The 25,935-nt window shown below is 38.9% G+C and overlaps 6 protein-coding genes across 6 annotated transcripts in view; 5 read left to right on the top strand and 1 right to left on the bottom strand.

Moving 5' to 3' along the window:
* Positions 1 to 1,197: 1,197 nt before the first annotated feature.
* On the top strand, positions 1,198 to 5,118 carry LOC108685157 (innexin inx2-like). Its single transcript, XM_018189822.1, has 5 exons — positions 1,198 to 1,378; positions 1,861 to 2,012; positions 3,176 to 3,418; positions 3,839 to 4,134; positions 4,896 to 5,118. The coding sequence occupies exons 1-5, from the start codon at positions 1,198 to 1,200 to the stop codon at positions 5,116 to 5,118; spliced, it is 1,095 nt and encodes a 364-aa protein (XP_018045311.1).
* Positions 5,119 to 5,876: 758 nt separating this feature from the next.
* Positions 5,877 to 8,570, top strand: LOC108685098 (tubulin beta chain). The gene is made up of 5 exons (XM_018189736.1): positions 5,877 to 5,933; positions 6,184 to 6,648; positions 7,164 to 7,468; positions 7,864 to 8,161; positions 8,352 to 8,570. Exons 1-5 carry the CDS (start codon positions 5,877 to 5,879, stop codon positions 8,568 to 8,570), a joined length of 1,344 nt encoding a protein of 447 aa, XP_018045225.1.
* A 4,810-nt stretch (positions 8,571 to 13,380) lies between these two features.
* Positions 13,381 to 15,744, top strand: LOC108685180 (cuticle protein 64-like). The gene is made up of 3 exons (XM_018189858.1): positions 13,381 to 13,440; positions 14,824 to 15,000; positions 15,354 to 15,744. Exons 1-3 carry the CDS (start codon positions 13,429 to 13,431, stop codon positions 15,633 to 15,635), a joined length of 471 nt encoding a protein of 156 aa, XP_018045347.1. The 5' UTR covers positions 13,381 to 13,428; the 3' UTR covers positions 15,636 to 15,744.
* A 3,914-nt stretch (positions 15,745 to 19,658) lies between these two features.
* LOC108685183 (pupal cuticle protein C1B-like) lies at positions 19,659 to 20,363 on the bottom strand. The gene has a single exon (XM_018189860.1). It carries the CDS (start codon positions 20,273 to 20,275, stop codon positions 20,003 to 20,005), a length of 273 nt encoding a protein of 90 aa, XP_018045349.1. The 5' UTR covers positions 20,276 to 20,363; the 3' UTR covers positions 19,659 to 20,002.
* A 2,483-nt stretch (positions 20,364 to 22,846) lies between these two features.
* Positions 22,847 to 23,461, top strand: LOC108685181 (cuticle protein 70, isoforms A and B-like). The gene has a single exon (XM_018189859.1). The coding sequence runs from the start codon at positions 22,887 to 22,889 to the stop codon at positions 23,217 to 23,219; it is 333 nt and encodes a 110-aa protein (XP_018045348.1). The 5' UTR covers positions 22,847 to 22,886; the 3' UTR covers positions 23,220 to 23,461.
* A 1,917-nt stretch (positions 23,462 to 25,378) lies between these two features.
* Positions 25,379 to 25,935, top strand: part of LOC108685139 — a 1,522-nt gene continuing 965 nt past the window's right edge. Inside the window, exon 1 of the mRNA XM_018189800.1 lies at positions 25,379 to 25,428. Coding sequence (XP_018045289.1) covers positions 25,417 to 25,428 — 12 coding nt within the window. The 5' untranslated portion in view covers positions 25,379 to 25,416. The remainder of the gene's footprint in view (positions 25,429 to 25,935) is intronic.

Genomic DNA, 25,935 nt, shown 5'->3' with positions numbered 1-25,935 from the left:
CGATTCGCAAGATGTCTGGACTCTATGACACCGAATGAGCGTGCCTACTAAAATATGCAGCTATTATGATGCATGTGATCGTCGACAGTGCAAACAGTTTGTATATAATAAGGCAAGGGTTAGAAGGAGGTTTGTAAAACCAATTGCTTTTTAGAAATAAACCGGTACGTTAGGTGAAAGAGAAATAATTAAACAAAATAAATAAGAGTAAATAAATAATGCGTTGGCGAGACGTCGGGTAAAGTACCGGCTATCGCAGCGATAAGGAATCCTGTTAATCCGATACTCCCGTTGGTTGGACCTCCTCCTCCTCCAGGAGGGCTATTATAATTAGAACAAGAAACAGACTCGGAAACTTGGCCCGCCGCCCCCGGGGCTGCCACGCTCTAAGAACGATGTTTGCTTGTATATAGGGAAACATTTATGTAGGTTTAGCGACAATCTCAATAGCGGATATACACACCCACATGGATTCACATGACACGCATACAACCGAGCGATGCGGATTATTAAGCGCATTATTAACAAGCGCAGCTATCTTTAATCGACGATATAACGATTATCTTACTACGACATGTAATTGCGATAATAACAATTATCATGATTACTATATTTTTTACTAATAAAGAGCATCCTTGGAGTCAAGGAAAGAGGTGGGTTTCTTTATATGTGTACTTAAAGCTCTGAATCCCTTCGACAAATCTCAGAATCCGGATTCGGTGCGCGACGATGAATTAAAAGCGAGAAGGATCGTTGCCGAGAGCAAAAATTACAACGTGGGATCGTTACGTTCAAGATTTACGAGTCTGCTCGCTGGTTAAGTGCGGACCAATTAAGGCGGATGCAGTTTTGGGCACCGCCATTCTTGTCGATGATTTACACGGTAATAATTTCTCGCCCGTCGTTTTAGCGTCGTTCGTAATTTTGATCTTTCGCCTTGGAAAATTCTACCGTGACGCATAATTCGATTTATTTTTCGTTTCATTTTTCGTTTTATTATGTCGATTTTCCTTGCGCATCGATTTAAACGTCACTTACTCGCAATCGAAAAGCCTGTCTTTCGCGATAAATTCCTGGACGAATTTGGAGCAAATACGCGACGCTGCAAACGCTTTCTTTCACAATGCGCTTTGGAACCTGGAATTTTCTCTATTGTGCTTTGTTTCGGTGCTCGAGACAAAAGAACACGCGATAACCATGCTGGACCTCTTCGCACCTATTAAATGCCTTCTACAGAAAGAATCCGTTCGTGTCGACAATGTCGTCTTCAGACTACACTCGCGCATCACCGTTCTTCTACTGCTCGTTTGCACCATTCTCGTAACTGCTAAGCAATACATCGGCGAACCGATTTCTTGCATGACCGATGCTTCCATCGGTACGAATTCCGCTAACCTTTAGACCTCAAGTGTGTGAGCATTTGGGATTTCAAATTCTTACAGAAGTTGTGCTCAAGAAATTAATCGTAATAATTGTATTTATAAATCCTTTCTAAATATCTTTCCATATGTACACTGAGAAAAAGAGTCTAGTAATCAGAATCTGGTTATCAAATGTCGAATGAAGTAATGTCAATCAAATGATTAGTTAATATAACCAAAAATAATTCTTTTTAATATCTCTGTAATTATTACTGAACAATTAATTATTATATTTGATAATACTTATTAAATATTTAGAAAAATAAAATTATTTTTAGTTATATTAACTAAACGTTTGATTGAAATTATTTCATTCGACATTTTTTGGTAGATATTACTAGATTCTTTCTTTAGTATGAATATTTAATTATTGCTTGAGCAAGAGAGTTTATTAATGATAATTGGTCATAATTCATGATTTGACATGTTGCTATGGTAGACAAAGATCCCGTAAATGCATATTGCTGGATCTACAGCACATTCACGGTATCCCGACATCTGAAAGGTATTCCTGGACGGGGTGTAGCCAGTGCTGGTGTAGGACAGGCCCTTCCAGGTGATGAAGCCCGTCATCATCGATATTATCAGTGGGTCAGCTGAATTTAGAACGTTTACGATATGGATGAGGAGATAATCGATACAATATAGTTGATAAACAGTTTGTTGATGGAAACATAGAAAATATATTTATTAAACTATATATCGGAAAATATACGTATTATTTAAATAAATTATCGGTACTAAAGTCGTCATGTATCCATCGCAATTCTGTCAAATATTTGCTTTTGTTATAAAATTTTGTACAAGTTACATTTTCTCGCGAACCTTAAATCAAATCTCCGATAAAATCAAGTTATGAACTCAGCCGAAACACAAAGTTTCTTTATTGACTCGTACCCTTCAAGGCCAAAAGCTCAAGAATTTTTATGCTCGATATAAAAGTTCTCCGAGAGACTTCTACTTCCGTTAGACTTCTCTGGGAAATTCTCACCGAGGAAAGATCGACTCGGAATTCGTCAAAGGCATCCCTAAATTGTTTTTCGATGGGGCACTCTGAAAAATTGAAAGCGAACGGGAGAGAAATGCGAGGGAGAGAACGCGCGTGTGCGACGGAATTGGTCGATCGCATAAGTTCCGTATGGAATGCATACACCTACATTGCGCGTTCACGTACGCGAGATGCATGATAACGGCTGCACTTCGTTCCGATGGTCAGATCGCTCTCTCGACTCACCAGCGCATGCAGACGTATTGCGCGAGCGTGAATGAAATCTGAAACGTGAACGCGTGAATGTGAAGGAAAACATCCGGAAAGAGGACGGAAGACGGCGCGAGGAAATGGAAATAGAGATCGCGCAAATACTGGACCGTTATCCTACATCTTTATATTGCGCGATTCGCATCGTGAAAGGCAACGCACAGTAGTAGAGATTTCCTATGAAATCTTTAGGTTTTCCACAATAGAAAAATATTTAGTCAAATAATAAATTAAATATTTTCTGCTGAGCCTTTTGCAAGGAATAAAATAATTTTTGAAATAAAAAAATTTGTCTGCATAATTATACACGTTATGTTCTACGATATCTTTGTTTCTTTTTAATTTCCGACGGAGGATATAGGAGACACAATATTATATTTGTTATCTCTGTTAAAAATTCACCTTTCTTTAAAATGAGGAGAGATAAGATAAATATTTTTTAAATAAAGATTAATTTAAGAAAAATCAAAGGAAATAAGAATGTAATGTTTATTAGGTATGCTTCGTTCTCGGCTTACAAGCCATTTCTTTTTATGTGCCGCGCGCGTTATGGGGCGTCTGGGAGAGAGGCACCATAAGTCTTCTTTCGCGGGATCTTGCGTCTCCCTTTCTGAGAGACGTCTGGACCGAAGAGAGGAAGCAGCAGCTCGTCGAATATTTCACCAAAACGAATCTGCACAGTCACAACTTCTACGCCATGCGTTTCTTCGTGTGCGAGCTCTTGAACTTCTTAAATTCAGTAAGTATAATTCCCCTTCAGTTTAGAAACGGAAGAGTTTCTGCGGAAGGTACTTAAGGGATCTCGATCGGCCAACCGGGATTATGACGTCAGAAGCGAGGAAATTGCACGGAAATAACTGTGAATAATTGATTTCTGGATTCGATAATGAGTCCGGGCTAACGAAACGTGGTCGAAACTTTGCTTCGAAACGAACCCGATATATCGCACGAAAATACAACTCGAGGGCCCTTAATGTATAAAATATAACCATTTCACTTTCTTTGCGATTCAGCAAGTAAAAAAATCAACAAATTCATGCAATCGTTAAGATTCGACATTTATCGATTATTTTTATGATTATTAATTTTAAGAGTACTACAGAGAGAGAGTTAAATTAACGAAAAACTCTCGATAAAATCTTTCATCTATCCTATTCAGATAGGACAGATATATCTGTTGGATATATTTCTGGAGGGACAGTTTAGGCGATACGGACCCATGGTGAGCGCGTTCCTCGCCGAGGAAAGTCCTCACGAAAGGATCGACCCTATGGCGCGACTGTTTCCGAAGGTAACGAAGTGTACAATTCACACATTCGGACCCGCGGGTTCCGTGCAAACTCACGATGCTTTGTGCGTACTTCCGTTAAACGTGGTAAACGAGAAGATCTTCGTTGTTCTCTGGTTCTGGCTGGTGTTTCTTGCGGGCGTCGGTTGCCTCGCGGTAATCTATAGGTACGTAACTTCTTTCAACGACTGCGCATTATGGCAATTCCGATTACAATGTCAGAAACATACTCCAACAATCTATAAAATCTTATTTTACGCAGGAATATTATAATATTTTGTATTCATCAATTTTCCATCACTTTGTGCTATATTTACGAATCTTGCATTATTTATATTTTAACCCTAGAATGCAGTTGCTATTGAGTGATAAAGTATGTTATCAATACGACATAAATTTTGCGTACAAGAAAATAGGTCACTCTTGATTAATGTAACAAGTTTCATACATTTCACACTTTTAATGACAAAATATTTATAAGTACGAATAACCCAATAATTATTAATTTATTAATTTAAAAGGAGAGAAAGAATAAAAACATTATCAAATTGGAAATTAATCTGTAAATGGAGTGTCCAATGTCTCCTCATAATCACTTACTAATAATAAATATATAATAATATAAAACTGTTTAAAAAATTGAAATCACTTATTTCTGTTATAATATTAATCACCAGGGAGTTTAAACTGAGATATAACACGGACACAATTTTTTAAATCTCCGCTTGTCCTAACTTTTAGCACTTTTAGGATATCATATTAATTTCCTAATGACGACTGAAGGTATAGTTTAGTTTTTAATAATATCTTTCTTATTTTTACTTAAAGTTATGTATCGATAGCATTCTAGGATTAAAAAAGAACATTACGTAGAGCTTAAAAATGATATCATCGGATCGATATGCAATTGATACAATCCTCCTCGCAGGATCATAGTGTTTTCTCAAGCTTGGGCAAGAGTGTATCTTCTACGAGGTGCAGTTCGCAGGCTCGAGAAATCTAAAGCTGAGCGTGTTGTACGAGTATTCCATTTCGGCGATTGGTTCCTATTGCACCAACTCGCACAGAACGTCAATCCTATCGTATACATGGAGCTGGTTAACGAGATAGCGAAAGCCTTCACGACTAAGAGTTTCGCGGACTTCATCTAGATCCTCTCGACCTCGCCTAAGTAGCATTACGCGGAATTCAATTTACGAAGCTCAAAATGTTCTGATAAGATGTTCTGATAAACGTTCGATGAGTATTCTGATACAATATTTTACAATAAAAATAAAGGGATAAATGTTTAAAAAAAAAAGATGTACTGTGCGATTTCAATAAAGATGATTAAAATCTTATAAAAAGATTTTTTTTAAATGTCTCAAGTTATTGAATTATATACCTAAATAAATGTATTCGAATTGAAATTATCGTATTTTATTCTAAGAGGTGTTCAAGTTATTAAGATTTAACATCCACTAAGATGTACGAATTTCTTTCCGACAATTCAATACCGACGAACAATACGAGCAGATACGTCGCGGTGTGAGTCTTTTGTTCATCAACGTTACATTCAATTGTCCCGAAACAGAAGCGGAATTGAGATACTCTCTTCTCGCTCGGCATGTATCCATGGGAACGCGAGTTTGACTCAACCAAATTACTCGAGTTACGGGGTTCTTAGGGTTAGGGACTTCATCGGAATTATTACGAGTCTCGTCGCGTATCGGAGATCTTTTGCGCTCTCGACCTTATCTCACGGTGTGTTCTCGCACTTCCCCGTTTTCCGGAATACGTGCGCGTTACGCATTTCCAAGGTAACGGAAACAGACGACGACGAAGAGTTTTGATTTCATCGTCTCGCTACACTCACGGGTTCGCGTATCGTGGTGAAGAAGAGAATTTGCAAAGTCGAAGTTAAACGAACATGCGGGAGATAGTACATCTTCAGGCAGGCCAATGTGGCAATCAGATTGGAGCAAAGGTATATTTCAAGTCCTTGAATAATTCTCAGATATAAGTCCCATCCAGTCCAATGCGAATACACGAGAGCTTAAAGTAGAGTAAATAAATATACTTATCCAAGAAAATTGAAACGAAAAATATTTATGTATAACCTTGAAATATGTTACGCACACGCAAAAAAAAATATCGATTGTATATCGAATTATCGAGAAAATCTTGAGAAATTTTTATTCGAATGAAATATTTCTTTCTCATTACAACGATCACAGTTTTGGGAGGTGATCTCGGACGAGCATGGGATCGATCCCACTGGCACGTATCACGGTGACTCAGATCTGCAGTTGGAGCGAATAAATGTTTACTACAACGAGGCGACAGGCGGTAAATACGTGCCACGTGCGATTTTGGTCGATTTGGAACCTGGGACAATGGATGCGGTTCGTTCGGGGCCGTTCGGTCAAATATTCCGACCAGACAACTTTGTGTTCGGGCAAAGCGGAGCAGGTAACAACTGGGCCAAGGGACATTACACCGAGGGCGCCGAACTCGTCGACTCCGTCTTGGACGTCGTTCGCAAGGAGGCCGAGAGCTGCGACTGCCTCCAGGGATTCCAGCTCACACACTCGCTGGGTGGTGGCACTGGTGCCGGCATGGGTACTTTGCTCATCTCCAAAATACGCGAAGAATATCCTGATAGAATCATGATGACTTTCAGCGTGGTACCTTCGCCAAAGGTATATTATTCCATGAATGAATTTAATTTTCATTTTAATTTCACAGTCATTCTTTAATCGCTCTTTTCTGTTGAAATCAGAAATTCAGATCTCTTTTCGGTTCTATGATTTCACGATTTTACGTTTCACGTCTAGTATGATTTTAAAAGAAATAATTTTGACATACTCTCTATATTCACGGACGAAATCTTCATTGACTTTCGGAAACAATACGAGATCGGATTTCACGTCAAGAGAGTTACGTTTCGAATTTCCATGTGTATCGGGAATCATCCGCGGAGCGTGTCTCGCTGCGGCGCAAACATGAAAGTCTTTCTGATGCGCGCAGGATAAGGTACAATGGATGCGAGACAAAGCACCCGCCAGGAACCGACCTTTTGTCCTTAATAGGACAATACTGAGCGCGTTGCCAGCATACAATACTTGTACTCTCTCGTTTGTGTATTCATGTTTGCGCGATACGCGACCGATACCATACGTTCCACGTCAGCGTTTATTCTCGCCTCCTTCCGAAGGTATCGGACACCGTAGTCGAGCCCTACAACTGCACTCTCTCGGTACATCAGCTGGTGGAGAATACAGATGAGTCCTATTGCATAGACAATGAGGCGCTTTATGATATCTGCTTCCGGACTCTCAAGCTGACCACGCCAACCTATGGTGATCTCAATCATCTCGTCAGCGCGACCCTGAGCGGCGTTACCACTTGCCTGAGATTTCCCGGCCAGCTTAACGCAGACCTAAGGAAACTCGCCGTCAACATGGTCCCCTTCCCGCGTCTGCATTTCTTCATCCCCGGCTTTGCCCCTCTAACTTCTAGGTCTCATATTCCCAAAGAAAACTAATTAAATTAAGGGAAACTAATTATTAAATGGAGCATCAGTACTATAAGAGTCGATGTCATATCGCTATTTTATTTAAATGAAATTTTCTAAATTGCAATGCAATAAGATCAATGTAATTAATTAATTAATTAATTATTTAGAGGAAAATTTATTCGCGTACGTAATTTTCTGGCTTTTTTGCTTTCGACGAAATTCTAAAATAATGTAGGAAATTAGACAAATGAGAGTTCGGTGCAGTACTTAATGGACAAAAATATAATTTATATATACATAAAATCAATGATTGTGCATCTCATTTGCCTAATTTTTTACATTATTTCAATTTCGAGAGTCCGTAATAATTCTTATTAAGTCTAAAATGATATTTTAGAGGTTCGCAACAGTATCGAGCACTCACGGTACCCGAACTCACTCAACAAATGTTTGACGCGAAAAACATGATGGCCGCGTGCGACCCGCGACACGGTAGATATTTGACAGTGGCCGCAGTATTTCGTGGCAGAATGTCGATGAAGGAGGTAGATGAGCAGATGCTCAATATCCAGAACAAGAACAGCAGCTATTTCGTCGAGTGGATACCGAGCAACGTGAAAACTGCCGTTTGTGATATACCCCCACGGGGTCTGAAAATGTCCGCGACTTTCATTGGCAATTCTACGGCTATTCAGGTTCGTTTGCCGTTTGGTTGTTGTCAAACAAAGAGAGAATTCGACTGTGAATCAATTAAATTTTCAATCGATTTCTCAGAGTTGCAAATTTTCCAAAAACAAATTATCCGTCATTCGGTTCGTTAAATGTATTACTTAAAAAGCAGAAAGGACTAATTATATCGAAAATGTAATTATTTCTGCATCACAGGAGCTATTCAAGAGGGTATCGGAACAATTCACCGCGATGTTTCGACGCAAGGCATTTCTGCATTGGTATACTGGCGAGGGTATGGACGACATGGAGTTTACCGAGGCTGAGAGTAACATGAATGATCTCGTGTCCGAGTATCAACAATACCAGGAGGCAACTGCCGACGAGGAGGGAGAGTTTGATGAGGAGGAAGAGGGCGAGGGTGAGGAGAAGTGAAGATCGTCCCCATCTCCGGAAGATGTTTATCGAGTGCTCGCTACACCTGCTGCTTCCTTTCCGCTCTCGTCGCTTCTTTACGTAGTTATCGTCTCACCCTCGTATCTTCTTAGAGTGTAAAATAATATGTAGCCGAGCCAACGTCGGCCGACAGTTTGTTGTTCCTTGTCTTCCGCGTGTCTCCCATCGTCGAAAGTATATTACGTGCACAAAATAAAGAAAGGAAAAAAAAAAAGAAAAAGAAAGAAAAAGAAAAATAAGAAAAAAGATGAGAAAAGAAAGAAAAAGAAGCTCCTGCTCCATTTTCCCGCGTAAGAAGCACTCATTTCTCTCGCATCCTCTTAACCACGTCTAGAACAGAATGACGAAAACGGAACACTCTCTCACTCTGGGGTTTGCGCGTGGTTTCCGGGTAACCTCCGGTCGCTACGGAGATAATGCGAAATGTACGTATCGGGGAAACGTTTCCTGTTTCCTCTCCTTCAAGTAAAACACTACGCGCAAGCACCACTGACGGCGCTTGCTTACCTTCGGTTGCATATTCCAAGTCAAAGAGAGAAGGAGAGAGGAAGAAGAACACTTTATACTTTAATTAAAAATTGAAACCGATCTCTTCTTCACTACGCATTTTGTACATTTCAAGCGGCGTACTATTCACAATATTCCTTGTTACCCAGCAGCAACGCATTCATTATATGCTTCTCGCAATTAAATTTATTATGTTTTATTCTCGCTGTATTTCAATTTTAATACGCGCTTTTAATTTCACGATTACTTCTATTAATTTTATTAAATGCTATTTTCATTCGCGGAATAACGGCAACGGTCTCCGTTTAGCCGACTAAAAATCACTCGTCGATTTATTTCGGGATACTCCATTCTACGCCTGGGAACGATTCTTTTACAATTCCCGACGCCGCGATAACGCGCCGTAATAAATCGCAGCGGGGCGCGTATCGGAGGCTCGTACATCACGTCCGGCATCACTGCCGATTGCCGGTGCCGACATTGCCGACGTCGTACAATCAGCCACATTCTCTCGCATTCGATCAGTCCTTGCGATCGAGAACATTATTGGCAAACAATAATTGCACAATTGCCGAGGCGAGAACTTGTTAAGCGACGTGATGTCACGCATCACCTGAATGTCCAGCGAAAAATGAGGCGATCACTCACAGCGGGAGAAATATCGGCCAATATTACATCGGAGATTCGAAATCCCCGAGATGGAAGCGAGATTCCGGAAGGATTTTCTCACCCAAACATTTTTTTAAAAATACGTAAGAAAATGTAGATTGCATACATACGTCTACTATTGCGTCAAGCTTACTGCAGTAATTTTATGATATATTGCTTTTTTTTTAAGAAACTTTTTAGAAATAATTTGAAGGTTTGTCAGAATGTAAGCTTTTGCGGAGTTGCATGTCCGCATTAACCTGACGTGAGGGCGTTTACGTAACCGCCACAGAAATGTGTGCGAGAATGGGCGGGGAAGTCGGACACTCCTTGGCCGAGCACACGTTTGGTCCACACACGGAATGCTAATGCTAATAATGCAGACGCATAAACTTGGGATTTAGATCACGGTGTTCTAGTTTCCGTCACCGGGTGTGTTGTTTCCCGCCGTGCGGTTTCTCGCGATCTTGCATCTTCTTCTCGGTTCTCGTTAACGACCTCGGTTGCGAACGACTTTATATAATGGCGTTATGAGAAAAAGAAAGAAAACAAGATAAGCGTGATACTTACGCGGTCTCCTGTCATCTCATACGAAAGCGGACGTGTTTACAAACGTTTATTGCTGCTTGTCATCGACGTCGATATAGAATAAGCAAGAGGACTTATTTAACGGCGGCGGAGCTGACGTTGTCCGATAAGCAAAATAGAACAATAACTAAAAAGTACCATGTATCATATAAAACGCGCAGGATTCACGGATTAACGGATTTAAACTCTTTCGGTTTAAATACAAGGTGTCCAACTTCTCGCGACTTATTTTTTGCAACGATGAATTTCTTCAATTTGGATTCGAATTTTTTTCAGTTTGATTATCATAGGAAGTCATCGGGGATTTATATCGTAGTTTTCTTTAGCCTCGCGTAAATAAGCTTTAATTAGGATTTTATAAAATTAATTCCGTCTAAAATTATAAAAGGACGCATTAATAATAAATCCATTTGATGGATGCCCATTTCTACCGTAGTAGATTAACTTTAATCTTAGTTCGACTTATTTTTTTTTTTTTAATTCTTAGAATTAGAAAAGGAAAAGCTAGTTTTAAATCGAAATAAAAATTTAACTACATTGGTAGAAACGGAGGTTTAATTCGCAAAAAGATTTTTTTTCAAATCATTTATATCTCGAAAGTTATCGGTATTTCTCGCCAAGGAAAAATCAATTCCCAACTGATCGAGGAATTCGTTAATTTAAAAAGAAATTAACATTCGATAAGCGAGACACTCTGTACATACCTTTGTACATATTGTGCATCGTCATTCAATTGTGCATTGCTCTCTCGTCGGTAGTTGGCCGTCTTTTAAAAATCGATCGCCTGCGGGCCCGGAGGCAAGAGACAGTGGACCGTTTGTCTTGCAGCGACATTTTGCGTTTCACGTAAAGAGAATTCGCGTATATACAATATACACAGCACGTCGTAACGTAGATATACACTTGCGATATACGTACATCACGCCGATATTTATCTTCGTTAGCCCCAATTCGCGATCGGTCTAGGCGTGCCTCGTGGCTGCACGTAAGGGTAGATACCGTAGATAGTAGATACCGAGGCGCGCAGGCGAGTTAATCGCATCGTAAACCATTAGGGTTGGTTACAAATGGCCGCGCAATGCGAAAAAAAAAGACCAGCGAAAACGGAAGGGGATATATAGAATTGCCCGTTTAATTCCGATGTATAAATGCTAGCTCGTTAAAATAAACGGAAAATTATTCGTGTATGTGAATAAAAAAAAATTAGTAGTAATTCTATCTCTGTAAAATTTATTTAAATACAGATTTTTGAAAAAAATTAATGTTCATGTATGATATTAATATTGAAAAATTTGTATTAGATAGATAGATAGAGAGAGAGAGAGAGAGAGAGAGAGAGAGAGGGAGAGAGAGAGAGAGAGACTTGTTTCAAATTGATTGAAAGAATTTATAAATGAAGTATTACACTCTTGAACGACAATCTATATATTAATATTGGATTTCTGATCAAGTAATGTAAGAACAAAGTTGTTTTTCAAATCTACAAGTCGATCTACACGTCAAAGACACATGAAAAAGGAAATAAACGATTTAATAAAAATGTCTTAAGGGCAAGAAATATTTGCATACATCCATATGTATGATGCAACATGTAGTTTATTAAGAAGGTGACAGTGAATAGTAAACGTTTATTATGCGGAAATTTTTCATGCTCGCGTTACCACTATGTGTTTACCGGCGGTGTATACGAGGTGACGTGTAAGCACGAGTCGCAATAAGGATGAAGATAATCCGCCGCGACCAGCAAGGCTGCAGGTATACGACATTGAGGTGAGCAAGGAAAGAGTACGCAAAAATGTTTGTTCCGCGGTTAATGAAGTACGCTGCCTCTCTTTTCTCCGTTCTTTTTTTTTTGCGCTCACGATCCGCATTATTATCTCTGTGAGCGAGTGAATTCCATGAATAATCGAGTTGTACAATGTATTGTTATGCTAGTTATGTACAGACAACGCATTTCCACGAGCTCGTTGCATACGCGAGATGATTCATTTTTCGCTTTGATGGCAACCGGAAGTGACACTCACATTGACACACCCACTCATCCTCGAATGCTAGAAGTATCGATCGTAGAAACATCGAGATCGATGCATATAGTGATATATTTGTCAAAAAGAGAATCTAGTGAAATACATATAGAAATGAAAATATAAAACGATAGTATGCAAAAAAAAGATATCGTAACGTTGCAATAAGAAAAATCTAAATAAAATTTTCTTTTAATATATATAAAAGAGATATATAAAGACATAGAATAGCTAAATTTATAACAATGCCGGCGAGAAAAATAGATAATAAATTTATAGATAAATTTGAGGATAATATAAGAAGCTAGTATATAAATGCTAATATAAAAAAAAAATAACAAGTAACAAGAGAAAATTATGATAAAACATGAGAGAGAATTCTCTGTGTATCGTCAGTATATCAGTATATCACCTCCGCACCACCGCGTGCCACATTCGATCGGTCGAGGTCCCCGTGTTGCTCTGTTCACGCTTCGCGGAGCACAGACAAGATCATAGACGCGCGAATAATTACAGAAAGCGATTGAGAATGGCCGGGGTCGACGGGGTGAAGAGACGAAGGAGAGACGAGGGAAGTGGGAACCTCTCTCCTTTCCTCCCTCGGTTCGTGCGCTCGTGCGCTTGTTGGCGCGCGTGTGCGCTCAAGGTGGCACGAACGCGCTTTTTCTCACGATGCAAATCGAACAACCGATACTTCTTTTATTTTTTCCTTCTTTTCTCGCTTGGGCCGATAATGACTTCGTCCTTCGTGCGAATGGTCGCGGCGAGTCATCCACGGCACCGCAAAGGATCTAGGATCTAGGTGAGCGCGTAACGAGTCCCCGGGTCCGACCCACCCCACTATATCGACGCCGAGGATCGGACCTCCACCACTGTTTACCTCACCTGCGAATTTACGTCGTTCGCGATTGGCAGGAAAAACTTTTTTTCCGCATCTCTCCCCCTTGGATCTTTGACACGCGAGCGCGAGCAAAAACAATCCGCTGGGGGATATATAAGTGATCTGACGGGGTACTCAAGATATAGTCAGTCCACAGTACCGACAAGAGATCGCAAGCACTTGGAGCAACATGTTTAAGCTGGTGAGTGAAGTACTCGTGGCACTCGAGGCGGACGAAACTTTTCTCGTGAAGAGTGTATAGGTAGATAGCCATCCGCGGTTTTCCCGGGCAACGCAGGGTTTACCAGCTGTCTCTTATATGTACATAACTTTGTATAATTGTCAGAATTTTTAAAAATAGATTCTTTAAGTGTAAGAGAAATGTTGAGGAATATATATTACGCGCAAGATATACAAACGTTTGTATTTCGAAAATTGTCATTTCGACATTTATTCCCTGTGAAAATTGTTATCCTCTTACAACTTTGCTTTTATCTAGAGAACAGACTTATCTAAAGCTATACAGAGAGAGAGAGAGAGAGAGAGAAAGACAAAGAGAAAGAGACAATCGACTCGCAATATCGTGAGAAATGCTTGGATGTAACATTTGCTGCGAACTTTACTTGCTGCCGCGGGCACGATTTTATCGCACTGGAATACGCTTGTTTCATTCATATGATATGCGTTTGAAATCATCTTGAATATGCGTAAATAAGGCCGAAGGCTAAGCGCGACGATGCAAACTGGCCATTTCAAACCTTCGTACCGTCATTTAGGATAATCTCGCATAGAAATGTCTATCGTCATAAGCAATTGATGGCAAAACGCTCTCGATCGAAAAATACGCTGTTTTGATTTCTCTCATATTTATACATTGCATTTGTCTTCTATGTTTATATATTTATATGGTTTTACTGAAATATCTAAAAATTTAATTAATTATAAATAAAGATGATTTTGTTTGAATTATCAAAATATAATACTTATATAGGAGTATAGTTTCAAACTGACTATTAGAATGTTAAAACTTTTTGCAGCATTAATTATATTTTGTTGATTCAACAAAATTGTTTTCAGATCTGTATCCATTTTTAAATACTTCAGCAAACCTATTCTTTTTGTACATATTTCCTAAGTTTTTGTAATTTTTGAAGATCGAGACTTGAGAGAAAATTATCAAATCATGTGTATTTGACATGCAATTTTTATTTCTAAAGATAGATCAAACAACTTCCATATTCTATATTAATTCTACGATTTGACTGTGAAAGCTTACCCTAATACATAACATATACATAACATAATTCTCCATGGGATGTCCTAAGGATGTCCCTAAAATGTTTCTCGGAGAACTGTATTCTGTGGGACATATTTTAATAAATATATTTTATATTATTTTAATAAATTTCTGTTCCTACAAATAGATAACGTTCGAATTTAGTTGCGATCTTGATTCCGCGAATGATTCCTGCATTGCACGATATTAAGTTTTATATCTTGGGTTTCAAATTCCATTGCAATTTGTATATAAAAACAGCTTTAAACGTAAGGAACATTCTTGACGCATATCTACATTTTACTGCAGATCGTTCTTCTCGCCACTGTCGCCTACGCATCGGCCGAAGGCCTATATTCCGGATATGGAGGACTGTACGGCTACGGCGGTTACGGCTATGGTGGCTATGGTTTAGGTCATGGAGTGGCGTCGATCTCACCATACGTGCATGCTCCAGTTGCGACTAGCTACGCCAATACATACAAGGTAAAGTAAGCTCTCAAATGGTTCGGCATGTAACTAAACCCTATGACACGTGAAGGGAAGGATTATCACCGTACCGGTGCAGCTTCGTATGGCCGGGGTAACCGGAGGAAAATTCCGGTTTCACTCGTTGTAATCCATAAACGAGCTCTCGTGCAAAATGAATTCAGTAGAAATAAGGTTTCGCATTATTATTTCGGTAAAATAACGCTCTCGGACGAGGAAAAAAAATGGAATAATAATTACCGAGCACATTTTAAGGGAGAATTAAAATTTTTAATGAAATTTTAATTTATATATGGCTATGTGAAACAAAATAACAAACGAGATAATTCTCTTTTTCGTTCGGTCTTTAGGTCGCGGTAGCTCCACCTATCACTAAGTACATTGCACCTGCCGTCACAAAAGTGGCGTACGCCACACCTATCACGAAGGTAGCCTACGCTCCAACTTATTCTGCGCCATCAATAAGTTATGGCCACTATGGATACACGATTCCACCGGTCACTTACGTTCACAGCGGTCTTGGATATGGTGGATATGGTCATGGTCTTGGATACGGTGGATATGGTCTCGGTAATTATGGCTACGGACTCGGCTATGGTCATGGTTATGGATATGGTGGATACTACCATTGAATGGGATCAAACCAAAGTCTCGAGGAATAATGCTTTCTTCGACAAGTTTGTAAATGGCTGGAGACGCAGCCTACCGTACTGCCAAAAAAAACATTGTCATCTGCTTTGTACTTGATGTTCATAATATATATTTTCATACTTTACGTCGCCTCTATTTCTTATAGCGTATTCAACAGCGATCTGAATCGCTGTTAGTACTTACTTAAAGATGGAACAAAGATATCCAGAGATCTTCCTATGTCCATTTCTAACGATATAGATTAACTTAACTTTAACTTACTTCTTGTCTTTTTTTAATTTTAAGAATTAATCCAAGATTAAAGTTAACCTACATTGATAGAAATGGATCTTAGATATCTCTTAGATATCTCTTAGACTGTGGCACACCAAAAAAACTTGAGCAGTAATACATAAGCAGTAAGCGAATCAACATTTAGATTTGCTGTTATTTACGTCTCACTGCTTTTCTATGTGCTGTTATAGCTTTAGTTGCGTAAAGAATTGTTAAAAAGGAATATTTTAGAATATCTTTCAAACATTTCTACGTCATCTGACTAATTATTCAAATCAGCTTTGGTATTATGCGTACATGCTAAAATTCTTTGACGTTACGTTATCTTATCGTTATTAATTTTCGATTTCGCGGTTGCTGCGAACAGCTCGTTGCCACCGGCCTCTCGAGACATACCATCGCTGATCGGTATCAGTCCGTATCGCGTATCTTACACCCGCAAAGATCCGCCACGTCTGAGCGGGGACGCGGTTATTAAAGGCTTTTATACATTCAATCTTAGACCATCCATCCATTCATCCATTCGTGCATCCAGCAGAGCGTAAGAGCATTGCGCAAGGTGAGAAAGAGGTGTTGAACAGCATGTGTATGAGCGCAATGAAGAAGCGAGGTTTAAGAGTAGATCAAGGCTAAGGCGAGGCACCCGCAAACTTTGTTTATCAGACCGATCAGACCGTTTTGGTCCTTTTACTTTAACGTAACTTCAATTTCTTGATTTTATATAATAACGCGCGCTTTATGTAATACATGTACTCGCTTCGTTAAAGTCGCGTCTTATCTCCTCAATATTTGATCATACATTTTGATAAGCGCTTTATTACTCAATACAGTAGATTGCTAAAGGTTTCTTAAGTGGGCCTCTAAATTTATACAGGTTGGTAAAATTATTAAATTAATATAGCAAATAATATCAAAATCGAATCTATCAAGAATTCGAAATCGGTAATCTTATAAATTGAATTAGACGCTTGGTTAAGATAATCTTCAGTTTATTTCAATTCTTGTTGACAAAAAAATGTTATTAATTTCAATGTGTCAAAAATAACATTCTCAGTCTTAATGAAAGCAAACTGATGATTAATTAAATTGATGCATAATGTAGATACATACGCAACCTGTTTGTAAAGCTATTCTATTTCTTTAAAGTCAACAGTTCTGTCCAAGGTAGATTGATAAAGAAGATATTTGGTAAATTATGTGCGTTCTCGTTTCACATGAATTTAATTTGCATGTCACGAATACCGAGCGTCCCAGAATCACTGAATGTTCTGTCAATCATTTTTTATGTTAAATTTACACACGTGTTTGCCTTTTTAATATTACACATTTTTTTTACAACTTGAGCCTTGAATCTTGATTTAAAATTCCATCGCAGTGAAATCCACTTAAAATTAATCGAAAAACGTGATTTTGTTGTTATCCCCTCGATGTTCAATTTGCGAGAAACGTTTCGTTTCTTTACACGCTGATTATTCGAAAACTGTTAACACTTTAATATTCTCCAGAGTGGAAAATGGACTTAATGGAAGTTAGTCGAAGAATGTACGGTAAAAAGGGCACTGTGATTGTGAGTTGCGTGCGCAACTTGTACATTAATCGACGTGCGCTGCCTGCGCTTTTCGTTTATTCTTCATCATGCTCAAGAGTACGATGGCGAAATTGGCAAAATATTACGACGTTACGAATTCGGACTGTAGACAGTCGGTCATTCATTTATTTACTTTCTTACTTATCGTTGCACGCAATCGTGCTCCAGATTTATTGGAGCAGGGTCGTCGCCTCATGGACTCCACCCATGCCCATGCATGACTCGTTTTCGTCGGCGAGAGAACTCAAGAAATGCACGCATATCATGCGAACAACGTCATCTTCAAGGTGAAACCTTCCGGAAAACGAAAATGGATTTCCACCTGTAACGATCGTGGAAAAATGTGCGCGCGATTGTGACCGTGTTCCATTTTCCGGAGCCGATCGGAAGTCGCGGTACTTCCTTATTTTATCGCGATACTGAGTCTTAATTAAACGACTGCAATTGCTGCAAATACATGGAATCAAATAAAACATTATTGCGAATAATATGAAATTGTTAAATTTAAAGATTGTCAAATTATATCCAATTTTAGTTGCTCCAATTATTTTTCTAGATCGCCATTGCTCCTATTCAATATCATTAATTTAATTAAAAATCAATGGAGTTAAACAATTTACCTCAAGAAAATGTATTAAATTTAACTCAAATGAAATTTATTGATTACCAAATATATACGTTAACATGCACGTTATTTACTTTAAAACTAACAAAAATGAATTGATTTACATTTTATATCCATAAAAGTTAAAAATAATAAAATTTATTTAAAATAATAAAAATAATAAAAATTATTTAACTCAAAGAATTGATTAACCATTGCTCTTTTGACATCTAACAGTGGAGGATAATTAAAGAAGGGCGAGATAAAATCCGAGATGCTTCTCGGTTATGTTTTTCCAATGAAAAAGATGTAGTATATATATATCACAATAAATGAATGAATAACTTTTAAATATCACATAGTTTTTTTTCTGTCCAGTATTTCAAATGCATTTTAAAACATACGCTAACGCTAAATTTGCTTGTTGAGAGATCGTAGTTGTCTATTGCAACGTCAAGCGCAATCTTTCCATCAACACTGCATCAGTACGTTATAATTAATGCCTCGCGCGTCTCCTATTGTAAAACGAGTATAAACGCAACATTGTAACATCGCATAGCCATATCAATCCTATCGCGTGAGTATGAATATAGACACGCTGTCAATTACTATGTCGGTCATAGTTTGTATACAGCTTGTAATAAGAGCGCACGCTGTCGACGTTGCGTAATAATAAAGTGCCGTGGCCGGGTTTATTTTGGGATCGTAAAGCAGGCGACTTTGAGCGACGTCCCTATGAATGATGGGCGTTGTTACGTATAGCAAAGTTATGCGATTCGCCTCGGGAAGGTCGCGACTTTCTACGGCGGTACGATGGTTGTGGCCTCGTCGACCTCGCGAATTCGATATGCGTAATTTACGAGCGTGAACTATCTTTTCACTAGGAAACGCATAAATATTCACATTTAAATTTATTTTCGAACAAATATCTAGCTGAGTGTATTTGGAAACGCGATACGACGGATAAAAATATTTGCATATTCTTTTCTTCTCTTCTGGAATAATATTACATTTTTGCAAAGTGTTTCTATTAAATTGTATTGTATTTATACTGATATATACTGATAAACAAAGCACTCTTTGTAGTTTGTCTCTTCTATGAGAATATATACTGAGAATATATACTGAGAAAAATTGGATGTGCGAATATTTTTTGTCCATTCTATATTGTAGTCGACTAATGGTAATAGACACATCGAAAAAAGATATATAACAAACATCGCTTTACATCGATGTACCAAAAATATTCTGAAAAACTTTAGATTTATTCGCCGTTGGATTGACGGCGGTCTGCCGAATGACGATATTAATTTACGTAAAACGGCCGAGAGGCCTCCTGATTTATTTACGAACGCATTTAGCTTTGCGCATTCGACGCCGTCATTAAAATATTCTCTTTGAAGCCTAAGTACTCGAAGAGGATTACTTTCTGCTCGACGAAATATATATCTCATTTCGAGTGTGTCAACGTTCGCTGTTATCGCGGCAGGATCGGCAGTATGTACCACGTACAGACATCACACAATAAAAACAAGCGACAATTAAATGAAATATCAATTTATTTTTATCCCTGCATGTGCGTTAAGTATAAAAAAAAATTATATACGTATTATTTTCCTCTCTGTCGAGAAAAAAAGATATCCAGACAATTGTTGTTGGGATTGTCGCTCGGACAATAGAAGATTGGGCCTTGTCGTGCTCCCAAGGAAAGTACGTCCTGCAGGTCCATCTCATGATATAAAAAGACAAGGTGTATCAGTCCCGAGGATGTGCAATAGGAATATGAATTTGGACCCAAATTTGATTGGTAGTTTCCAGTATTGCTATCGCCATTACGCGCAGTGATACATCTGTACATTCTTACATCATGATCCACCTTAGAATTAGTGGATGTAGCTGACAGCAGGTGCGGCGTAGGCGAGATGCGCATTGTGCGAGGTATATGCGAGCGGAGCGGAGTAGGCCAGCGGTGCTGCGTGCGCGGCGTAGGTGATTGGAGCTGCATGAGCGGCGTAGGCGAGAGGAGCAGCCGCGTGGACGATGGGTGCAGGATGCGCCGAATACGCGACAGCGGGTGCGGACGCCAGATAGCCAGGAGCGGGCGCTGCGGCGACGCAGACGACGAGCAGGGCGAGAAGACCGGTGCACTTGTACATGATGACGAAGTGGAGGAAGTCGCTGGGACGAGCTTGAGACTTTCTTGCGAAGATTGTCCGAGTTGTACCTACTCGACTACTGATACCGAAATCTGTTCCGCGACACTTTTTTATAGGACCAAACCCCTCTTATGCGAAACAGAACTGGTTTTCTATAGCTCCCATCCTTGTGATCTAGAAGTGCCTGCCAAGGTCTTCCGGATTCGGTAAGATTTCGCAGTACAAGAGATTTGGATCGTTTTGGGAGGATAAGACGGGCGAGGGGATCGAATGCGAACGTGCCATTCGACGATGTTTGAATGATGGATAAATTGAATAATCACATCATATATTATTATAGTATAATGATATTACAGTCGGTACAACATACACCAATTCCCCTCTTTTCTGAGGGAAAATAACCTACCAAATGTAAAATTGATAATTGTAACAATTGGTCTACCACATGTAAATAATTACATAACGTCAGAAACGAATATGCGCTATGCCACAATTATCAATTCATCAATTTAATAATATATTAAATACTTGTGTATATACAAGTATTTAATATAAACGAATGCATTATAAATTTTAGTCACGGAAAAGTGATCCGTGAAATTTTAACATGTTACGATATTTGTTGTAATTTCATCAATTAACGAAAGTATGAAATGAGGATGACGGTTGCATCTTGCGTAAAATAACGCATATTTTATTCCACACGCATACTCCATTGCGTAGAAAAGCAGGTACGGTCGGTAGTCGACGTTACGTCTAACCGGTTGTCACCGAAATCATTGCGATTTTCGTCAGTGCGAGCTGTCACGCATTGTCATTGTTGATGCATGATTGCGTAAGGAACGGAGCAAACGCACAGGACAGAGATAAGGATACGCAACAAATACATGCATACGTTTGCTCATATGACACGTTGTATGCGAAATGCGTCGTGCGAAATTGTGTAAGTCGAGCATCTACTTTCGCGACTCGTGTCACAATGCCTCTCGCCACCGATTCTGGTTTCCCACCACCCATCAGTTTTGGACAGCGTAACATACATGGGCGTGACTATCGTTCGATCTCCACAATATTCGATAATTAATTCGATCATTTATTATTAAGTCAGGTATAAATATAGAAGAAGTTGAAAGAAAAAAGATGTAAAAGATAAAAATAATAAAATTTTCGAGGAAATTTTTTTCAGGAAATTATAAAAGAATGATTTTGAAAGCGAATATTTTTTTTGTAAGAGAAAGATTAATCTATAAACTTAATAGAAATACGTATTTGAGTAACAAATAAATTAAAAAGTTACTAGAGAAAAACTTTCTTCTCAATTATTTAATCCTCTCAATTATTTTCTCAATTATTTAATCGAGAAAAAAGTTCTCAATTATTTAATCTTTCGCAGATTGTTCTTGAATAATTGCAGACACAGAAGTTGGAAGTGTTTAAAAAAACTTTTTAGATGAACGAGTTTTAAACAAAACTTTGAGGAAAAAAAGTTACGCGTATAAGTTGTTGTTGCATATAAGTTTGTTAGAACAACGTATGCGTGTTTCGTGGAACAAAACCGTCCGACCGCCGAGAGAGAAACCTGCGAGCAAGGCGACCCGGCTCGTAAATCATTGCAATTCATAAGCATTAAAATGGGGTAAAGTACAAAGAGGAAGAGAAGCATTGCTTTCTAAATGACCAAAGTCAGAGCAAACAACCTGGAAGCATCCTTTACATGAACGGGTTAACAATTTTAACTGAGACCACGCCAGTCTAACGGCTGTCAAGGCTACTTTAATTATTTAAATATTATTAACGAGATGCATCTCAGATGTAATGACTTGCAATAACAAGAAAGCGAAATTTAATAATAAAATTATCTGTATGTTCTACAGTCGACATTATCAATTAAGCGGCTATTATTGTCACGTCTCTGTACGTCAAGAATTAATCGAGGAAGTGACAAGCTGTTCCAAACGCCATTATTGCCCGAAGCAATTCGAACAACTCGTATTTTGAGCCTGTTGGCCGGTCCGAAAGTTAATATGTACGCAATAAATCGCTTGATAATTACGTATGATTGTTCCGGATTCTGTTATACTGTCGAGAGTTTGATGATCGATAGTCGAGGCTATGTCATTGAACCTCTCCAAGCATCATGTATTCGCAAACAAAGAGAATCCGGAGATAAGGCCACCAACAATCATGGTCGCCCTTTCGAGTATTTTCCGCGTCCTTCTCGAAGAAACAAAACGATGATAGACAACTGCGCCACCATCGAGGCTACGTCACGTGAGGGTACCAGTGAAATCTGCGAGATACGAGGCGGTGAAGGGTTTGCGTTGAGGCCACGAACGATCAGAGGCAGTCCTTGGCAGTGCTCCTCCAACAAGTGGCCAGCGCAACAAAAAAAAAGAAAAGAAAAGAAAAGAAAAGGAAAAAAAAAACGAGCAATGGCGGTACCAGAGCGACGTGAGGAAGGCGGCAACAGGAACCTGTGGCCGGGACCGGGTGGTCCGTGAGAGGTGGGAGAGGTCAGTCCCGACGAATATAAGGGGTCCTAGATGCCGTATTCAAGCATCATTCGCTCTTCAGTGCTCTGCCGAAGTACGAAGCAACAATCTCAATCACCATGTACAAGATCGTCGCTCTCTTTGCCCTGGTGGCCTGCGTCACGGCTGCACCCGGCTACTTGTCGCCCGCCCTCCACGCAGCGCCGGTAGTCGCGGCTCCGGTAGCGGTTGCCCATACCCTCCCGGTCGCCACCAGCTACGCCAACACCTACAAGGTGTCTGTGAAGAGCCCGCTTGTGGCCACTGCTCCGCTCGCCTACACTGCACCGATCTTGAAGACTGCCCCAGTCGTCGCCGCCGCACCGGTCGTTGCTGCCGCCCCCGCCGTCGCCGTCGCCCACGCCGCACCGCTCACCTACACCGCCCATCACCCCGTCGTCGCTCTTCATTAAGGGAGAATCGTCCACTATAATTAACTATCTTTCGCCCATCTCTCAAGACAATCTCTTCAGCCGATAATGAAGACGTCCTTCATCCAACTTGGACGCATGATGATTCATTGGAACGACCGTCCGAATCGACCAGATTATCGATCAACCAGGCACTTTGACTAAACTTGTATCAGCCTGTCCTGACACGGTCGAACGACCGATCGCTACGATTAATCAATAAAGTTGCCATTTCTGCCTTTAAATGAATGTGTTCTATATATGTGTTTAGTTCCTTATTGATACCTTCAATTTGTTAGAGAACTAGAGAATCAGCACTATTTCGAAACTTATCTTTATATTTCGAATCTTTATGTTACCTCGTAATCTCTCCTCGAATTCTTCTTTGTTTCTCGTTAGATTCTTAGAATAGTCTCATCGAACGATATCACATGTTATTGTCGAACTGCGAGCGAGTCGAATTCTACTTCATTGCGTTCTCACGGTGCTGTACCTAAAGAACTAATTCCTCCGTATCACGTATCACTGGGAGCTTATCGGGGATCGCAGATTTTTCCTCACACAGTCTCGAAGAATCCGAGTTTTCGTCTCGCACGGACGATCGGCAAACAACGGAGCGTCGTGATCACGGGGTGATCTCGTTCTTATAATTTCTTTTATTTCAGCACACAACGCTACGCCCGCATGGAGTACGTCCACCTACGTTGCGTCCTACCTATCCGTTTACGTGAGGCTTTTCGCAAAATAGGATTTGGAACGACTCGATGAAAACTGTTTACCGACTTGGCGATCAACGGTTGTTTGAGTTTCGGCTTTGGCCCCCGCTCGTCCTCCGTCATGGCACTCGCGAAACGAAACTTTACCGCGCGCCGTCGGGTCACGTATTGAATATATTTACAGGGAACATACAAACCCGTCCATGCACTTTTCACGAACCTAACTTACTAAATTCTTTATGGGAGCTTTAAAAAAGTCTCCGTGAGAAGAAGGGGCAAGTTTGGCGAATTATTCAATATCGTACCTACAGTTTCGCGAAGGAAAACTGTAGATAGAACTGTCTATACATATGTCGCTGCATACGTATTGAATGTGTCGAATCCAGAAAAAACTCCAAGCATTTTTATGTTAGAAGATAGTCGTGCTAAAATATAATTTTGAATTGAAAATGATATCTTTATGAATGTAAGTTTTGATTGAGAAGAAATAAATATATTTAATATTACTTTAAATTAAATATTACTTTAGAAAAGCTCATCTTGTCTTGATAGAATATAGTTAGATTTTTTTTAAACGATTCATAAAAATGACTTAAGAAAGAAAAGATTGATTTTAATCTTATTTTAATTGTTTTGCTTTTTCAATCTTGACACATTGTCTTTTGTCGAAATCGCCATCCTTAATGCCATATATGAAGTAGAAATTGATAAATGAGATCATTAAGATTAAGCGCGTTTTCGACCATAATTTCACGTTCGAGTGCTTTTTGTTACGTCTCCGAGGACTACCACTTCTCCTTGTGTTTATGGCGTAATGTGCTTATTGTTACCAAGAGGCGAGGAGTAAAAGTAAAGTCTCAAGATCGCGAAGCCCCTTTGTTCGATCGTCAAGTGTACCCCACAAGCTCGACGACGATGATAAAAAGCTTAACGCTTCCAGAACCAACAGTTGACAAAAAAGTAATCCATATATCCTATATCACTCTCGATTTTCATATAACGTTGCTAATCTATTTCACAATTCTGCTATCGTGATTAATAATTATCATATCTTAATATTTTGGAGTCACATTTCTCTCTAATATTTATATTACATATTTTAATTTTAAATTATAATTCCTATTTGTTGATAAGAAGATTTTTAAAATATGAAAGACGTTGTCCTAAAATAAAATTTTCAAAGTTCAAGGGAATATCTCTCTCTTAACCTCTCCCGATAATTCTTAATATTTTATGCGAACAAGAAATACATTCACGGGAATGTATTTTACACGCGTACATATTTTCAGACAAGAACGTGCCTTCGGCGCATTGAATATTCCTCGACACATCCTATACACTGGCAGGGCGTTGAATTCTTATTGCATAGACCTTGAAGGTCTCTCGAAGATCACGGAAGCACTCTCCTATATAAGCATGCGTAGATATCCGCGTGCGTGCAGATCAGTCTCAGGTTCTGATCCAAAAGTAGTGAATCCATCGTCATGTTTAGGCTGGTAAGATCGACGATTCTTAACATTATTTAGCAACTAAGGCGGAAAATTTATTGCCTCTGAATAGTAAAGTAATTGACAATCGTCGAGATTAATTAATTATATTATATATATTATTTAACAGGTGTCTTATCTTGAAACTAATCAGCTATCATTTTTAAATGCATATACATACATAGGAAATAAGAAATAATGTAAAGATGATCGGAAAGATTTATATCATTTAATAAATATTTATAAAAATGTCAAAGTCTTAATCTTAGTGATTTATATTTTCGAAATGCTTAATAATACATAAATATTTTTTTTATCAAAAAAGATGTTTTTAATTCAAATAAAGTTTTTATTAAATATACTCATTAGAAGAATTTAACATTTCGAAAATATACATATATTATTGAGTGTTTGACATTTTTATAAATATTTATTAAATGCATGATACAAATATGTCCAATTATTGTTATTTTATATGTAAATAAAACTGCAGATGTCTTATTAAAAAAATATATT

This window comes from Atta colombica, unplaced genomic scaffold (genome assembly GCF_001594045.1).
Source record: "Atta colombica isolate Treedump-2 unplaced genomic scaffold, Acol1.0 scaffold146, whole genome shotgun sequence".
Classification (NCBI taxonomy): Eukaryota; Metazoa; Arthropoda; class Insecta; order Hymenoptera; family Formicidae; genus Atta; species Atta colombica.
Note: the sequence above shows the minus strand (reverse complement) of the source record. Positions and strands in the feature narration are given on the sequence as shown.

What these genes read in the sequence shown, in the direction of transcription:
- LOC108685157 (XM_018189822.1), top strand. Translation starts at nt 1,198, where the DNA reads ATGCTGGACCTCTTCGCACCTATTAAATGCCTTCTACAGAAAGAATCC. An exon ending in ATCATCGATATTATCAGTGG is followed by an intron (nt 2,013 to 3,175) that starts GTCAGCTGAATT and finishes AATGTTTATTAG; the next exon opens with GTATGCTTCGTTCTCGGCTT. An exon ending in TCTTGAACTTCTTAAATTCA is followed by an intron (nt 3,419 to 3,838) that starts GTAAGTATAATT and finishes TATCCTATTCAG; the next exon opens with ATAGGACAGATATATCTGTT.
- LOC108685181 (XM_018189859.1), top strand. Translation starts at nt 22,887, where the DNA reads ATGTACAAGATCGTCGCTCTCTTTGCCCTGGTGGCCTGCGTCACGGCT.
- LOC108685183 (XM_018189860.1), bottom strand. Translation starts at nt 20,275, where the DNA reads ATGTACAAGTGCACCGGTCTTCTCGCCCTGCTCGTCGTCTGCGTCGCC.
- LOC108685180 (XM_018189858.1), top strand. An exon ending in GCTACGCCAATACATACAAG is followed by an intron (nt 15,001 to 15,353) that starts GTAAAGTAAGCT and finishes TTCGGTCTTTAG; the next exon opens with GTCGCGGTAGCTCCACCTAT.
- LOC108685098 (XM_018189736.1), top strand. Translation starts at nt 5,877, where the DNA reads ATGCGGGAGATAGTACATCTTCAGGCAGGCCAATGTGGCAATCAGATT. An exon ending in GCAATCAGATTGGAGCAAAG is followed by an intron (nt 5,934 to 6,183) that starts GTATATTTCAAG and finishes CAACGATCACAG; the next exon opens with TTTTGGGAGGTGATCTCGGA. An exon ending in TTTGCCCCTCTAACTTCTAG is followed by an intron (nt 7,469 to 7,863) that starts GTCTCATATTCC and finishes ATGATATTTTAG; the next exon opens with AGGTTCGCAACAGTATCGAG.